At 45.3% G+C, this 5,646-nt stretch overlaps 1 protein-coding gene across 1 annotated transcript; it reads left to right on the plus strand.

Annotated features, from left to right (window-relative positions):
* Positions 1-2,101: 2,101 nt before the first annotated feature.
* On the plus strand, positions 2,102-3,397 carry LOC135764886 (uncharacterized protein F54H12.2-like). The gene has a single exon (XM_065275558.1). The coding sequence runs from the start codon at positions 2,102-2,104 to the stop codon at positions 3,395-3,397; it is 1,296 nt and encodes a 431-aa protein (XP_065131630.1).
* Positions 3,398-5,646: the final 2,249 nt, after the last annotated feature.

Consider the following 5,646-nt stretch of genomic DNA (forward strand, 5'->3'; position numbering starts at 1 on the left):
TAAAGAATAAGAGCGGGCCGGAGGTTACTAGAGCCTTTGAATCTATACTCATCGAGGGGCGCGTTCCGCAGAAATTGCAGACGGACCAGGGGAAGGAATTTTTTAACAAGCATTTTCAAGATTTGATGAAAAAGCACGACATTTACCATTTCGCTACCGCCACCGATTTGAAAGCGAGCGTCGTAGAGAGATTTAACAGGACATTGAAAAGCAGGATGTGGCGGCTTTTAACGGCCACTAATTCACGTCGATACATAGATGTTTTACAAGACATTACGCAAGGATACAACACCGGTTATCACAGGAGTATTAAAATGCGACCGGTCGATGTCAATAAGGAAAACGAGTCCCTGGTGTTTCAAAACCTATACGCCGGTATGAAGAACGAGACACGGTCGTTTAAATTTAAAGTAGGCGATGTCGTGAGAATTTCTAAAGTCAGAGGCACTTTCGCCAAAGGTTACGAGCAGAACTACACAGAATTTTTCACCGTGGCCGCTTGTGTGCCGAGACAGCCTCCGGTCTACAGACTTTCCGATTATGATGGAGAAATCATCGACGGTGTTTTTTACGAAGAAGAGCTACAAAAAATTATTGTGAGCAAAGACAAGTCGTTTAAGGTAGAAAAGATTTTAGGGGAGAAAAAACAAGGCCGAAATACGCTCGTTTTAGTCAAATGGTTAGGTTGGCCCGCTAAATTTAATAGCTACGTAGACAAAAAAGCCCTGGTGGACTTGCAGCCGTCTTAAAAACGCGCCGATCACGAAACGCCAAGCCATTTGAACCAAAAACTACCATGGACGACGACGACGGCTTCTACGTCACACTACCGTGCAACGCTTCTTTGTCGGTTTACCCCGACAATCGAATATCTAGCTACAGAACAAAACTAGCGACGGCTATCGACTTGAAAGGACGATGGACGGTCGGACTGTGCGAGATTGAATACCCTAGAAGCTGGTACAACTTTAACCAGGAAGACAGAGCTTTCTTGCTAAACACGCACCCCGGCCGTGAGATGGATGTAACCCGAAATCCTGCCAGCCCTAAGGTCGATCAACTATCGAGATGGCTTGTTTCAAAGAAATTAAATATCCACCCCGGGTACTACGGTAATGTTCAGACAGTGGTTAAAGCGATCAACGCCGCGCTAACTACAACAGGGTTGCTGGCTCTCGATCATATAACAAACAAAGTTTATCTGTCGGCCAAGCCTAACGTTTCATTGACCTTCTACGGAAAGCTAGCCCATATTTTAGGTTTGATACCGAATGTTCCTTTAGGACAAGAAAACTACCATGAAAAAGCTGATTTTGAAAGAGACGTCCTGACGTATGCTCCTCATCAAACTGATATCCAGGCCGGCTTTTACACAATTTACGTTTACACCGACATTATCGAATATCAGACCGTGGGAGACTCACAAGTACCCCTTTTGAGATGCGTACATATTACGGGTAAAGACAAAGAATCCGTCAGTATCAGGTACGACAAACCTCACTACGTGTCGATCAACAAGTCGTTCATCACGGATATCACCGTCGAATTAAAGGACGACCAAAATCGCGAAATACCATTTTCTCACGGAAAAGTTGTCGTAAAATTGCACTTTAAACCGGCTAAACAATCTGTGCTTTGAAAATGGGCTATTACAATCATCGTGCGATGAACGCTGACGATTACGTCGCCTATTACCGGGACCAGGCCGGTTCTGGGCTACCAGGATACGCTGGAGGCGCCGTCATGTATGGCGCCGGTCTAGGCGGTCTTTTCAGAGGATTGTTCAGAATGGCGGTGCCTCTGCTAAAAAAAGGGTTCAGCATAGCAAAGCCTCACCTAAAAACGGCTGCTAAACACATAGTTTCGGACGTCGTCTCAAACGCTCTATCGAGCTTTCATACCGATAAACCTCAAGACAGGTCCGGCCTGATGGTTATGGCCCGCAAGCGACTGTATAAACCCCCGGGAGCGAGGAGGCGTGGTCATTCGATAAAGAAAACAAATAGCGGTCGGAAGAAACGCTCAGTACCGCAAAGAAAGCGTAAGAAGCCTACAAAACGAAGCGCGACGGTGAAGAGATCCCTAAAGACCATATTCTAACATGGCTTTACTGCACGACATGTCCGGAGAATGTATCAAGTCGGAGCTGGATATATTTACAGTTCCACCGACGCAGACGTCTCTTGAGAAAAATGCTTATTTAGAGGTCCCCCCTTTATCGGCTATATCAGACTCTGCGCCTCTGGAGTTTTTTATCGCCGGCACGGGCGAAGATTATCTGGACCTAAATAACACTATGCTCTTTCTCCGGCTTAAAATCACGAGGCCTAATGGCACCGACATTGCGGACCCCGCCCCTGTCGGGCTAATAAATTACGCGGGGGCTACCGTGTTCTCGCAACTGGATATAAGCCTGGGCGACCGATTGATCTCTCAGAGCTCAAGCACGTACCCTTACAGATGCATCATAGAGTGTCTCATGAACTACAGTAAAGATACTCTGGAATCTCTTTTCACGCCCGGTTTGTTTTACAAGGACACCGCGGGTCACACGGACGTCCACGACCCCGTAGGACGAAACAGGGGTCTGCTAAAGAGATCGTCCTTCACGCACGGCAGCCTGCCGGTAGATCTGCTAGTCCCTATTCACGGTGACATTTTCTTTCAGGAAAAATTACTGATAAATGGCGTTGACGTTAAAATACGCAAGGATGAATTCTGTCTGATGAGGAGCGATGACGTGGCCTACAAAGTAAAAATCTTGGCGGCATCCCTATTTGTCAAGAAAGTAAGCGTGTCGCCATCTGTCAGACTGGGTCACGCGCAGGCGCTGCTCAGCACGACAGCCAAGTACCCTGTTGACAGAGTTTGTCTCAAAACCATCTCTCTACCTACAGGATCGCGCGTTTCGAATCAAGAAAATCTGTTTTTAGGAACGCTGCCGAAATCGATCGTCCTGGGGATGGTTGATAACGATGCTTTTTCCGGATCTTATGTTAAAAACCCGTTCACTTTCAATCATTACGATTTGGAGTTCCTAGCCGTCTATGTCGACGGTAAACAAATACCGTCAAAGCCGCTGCAACCTGATTTCGAATCGGGTTCCGCTGTGCGTGAATATTACCAGCTGGTGATGTCCACGGGAAGACATCTGAAAAACCACGCTCTCGCGATCGATAGAGACGAATTTATGAGCGGATACTCGCTGTTTGCGTTTAATCTCACCCCCGACGAAGAGTGCGGACAGCATCTATCACTGATCAAGTCCGGGAACATCAGGCTGGAAGCGCGATTTAAAAATCCGCTACCCCGCACCATCACGATGATTATTTATGCGGTGTTTGATTCGATCATACAAATTTCAAACCGCAGACAGGTCATGGTCGATTATTATTGACCGAAATGAACACTTTACAACTCACGGCGGTCATGGACAAAATTTCATGTAACACTCATTTCCTCGGAGTGCTCCCGTGCGATCAACTTCCCGAAAGACCAATAAGGGTCTTACCCTCGATGGCTATAATCAACACTCACCCATCGGAGTTGCCGGGCGAACACTGGCTGGCCGTTTATTTCGATCGAGAGGGATCATCGTATTTTTTCGACAGCTTCGGAAATCCGCCCGAGGATGAACGTTTTCCATACAGCATCAAAAACTTTTTAGCGCTCAACAGCACAAATATATTTTATTCGGGCAGACAAGTTCAAGATCTCACGACGGATGTTTGTGGACAGCACTGTGTGTTTTTTCTTTACCATTTAATCAGAGGTCGCGACTATAACGACGTGATGAAGCTTTATAGCGATGATTATATTAAAAATGATAGAATGGTATCGCTTTTTGTGAAACGATAACGTAGAAATGAAAGATATGATAAGGACAAAATGAATATGTGTGTCCAGACTTGTAATTCTTTTGCATGCTTATTCAATTAATGAGATTATGGTGTGTTTCAATAAAGACTCAAAGACATTCTATGTTTACTGTTTTTATTATAAAATCTGTAATTGTACATCAAAATTCCATCCATGCTCTTCGGTCGATAGAAGGCGATTTAAACATTAAGTCCGAAACATCGGCTCGCGGGGTAGAAGGGTGTAAACGCTTCCTATCTTTTTTAGAATGAGTTATCGAGGCGGCGGGCCGCGAAGGCGTTCCTCTTAAGGAATGAATCGCTCGTCTAACATGTTGACTCAGAACTGTAGAAAAGGGTATGTTTAATTCTGCAAAGGCTTGTAGAAACTCGTTCCATCCCAACGGTCTTAGCTCATCTCTGACCTTTTGGGGGTTAGTAATGCTTTTTATCAAATCGAGCATGTGTGACCCCGGAATAGCACGCCCCTTAAACACAAACTCCCCCGAAGCATTCCACGCAGACAGATCTTTAGCTTTGGTCATTTTTTCTAATATGTACCGACTGTTTTTCACACTTCTAGAGGGTACGTTCTTCATCACTTCGTCAGCAACGGCATCCATCTCAGCCTCGTCTTTGTCGTCTTTGCGATCGGTGATGGTGCTGACGGTTTGTGGCAAGGACAGCGTTAAAGCGGCACTCTCTTGGTCCCCTTGTTTAACGACCGCTAAATACCTCGTCAGGATGCTGGAGTAAAGTTTGACCTTCTCGTATTGATCCAAATCAGACCTTAGTAAAATGTTTCTTATGGAAGTGTCCAGATCATTTTCGACGACTTGCTGAATGTTCTCGCGAACGTTTTCAGATTTCAGCTTGTCCAGCTGGTGGCGTGGAACTAAATAAATTTTCTCCGCATACTCCATAATCACCCCGTTTTAGAAGCTATTAAGCTGGAAATAAAGGGCACCGCCACGCTGAGGAGAGGCAAAAGAAATCCGCCCTTCTGGTTGAAAACGCGCTTCTTGGCAGACAGGCTGATTTTTTTATCGGCTACCAATTTAATTTCCGCTCTTCGCTTTTTCAGTTTGCGATAGTCTTTGGGTCTGATCGGAATCGTACCGTATAAGATGTTAAGAGCTACTTCGCACAGTGTTGAAATGAGCTCGTCGGACGCCGATTGTAAAATAAGTAACCTCTGTTTAGGTGTAGCCTTATGTAGCAGCTTTAACAGCGGCAATTGTTTTCGAAGTCTCGCAGACATGAGGATCGATTACGGTCTTCTTTTTTTCGGGAGATAAACCACTTGGCTGTCGGAAAGCAACCCGGTTCTGAGACGATACTGTTCAGGAGTTTTCGCTTTATAGTCTATCAATAAATATCCGAAGGGCCGGCTGGTCGCGTCGTGATAACACTCCATAAAGTATTTTGCATTACCGGGGTACATTTGACGACCCAGCACAGCGACCTGATTGGCATCGCGGGGGTTTTTAAACAGAATCAGATAATTGGTGTTCAGGCTGATGGTTCGACTGGATTTCCCTTGAGCAAATAAATTCTGGACGATATAAATAGCGCTGAGATTTCGATGGTGGACGTACTGAGTAAAAACCTTTTGGACTTCCTTGTTTGCACTTGCCTCGTCCATACAGTCGTCTAGCACTAGTAACGAATTCTGATCGTTTGGGAATAAATTATCATCATTCAGACTCTGGGGTATTCCTTCAACAAATTTAATGTTGTACATTTTAAGCAGTTCATCATACAGAGGTTGCCAACAATCGTACAAAAA

Source organism: Paramisgurnus dabryanus, chromosome 14 (genome assembly GCF_030506205.2).
Source record: "Paramisgurnus dabryanus chromosome 14, PD_genome_1.1, whole genome shotgun sequence".
Taxonomy (NCBI): domain Eukaryota; kingdom Metazoa; phylum Chordata; class Actinopteri; order Cypriniformes; family Cobitidae; genus Paramisgurnus; species Paramisgurnus dabryanus.

What these genes read in the sequence shown, in the direction of transcription:
- LOC135764886 (XM_065275558.1), top strand. Translation starts at nt 2,102, where the DNA reads ATGGCTTTACTGCACGACATGTCCGGAGAATGTATCAAGTCGGAGCTG.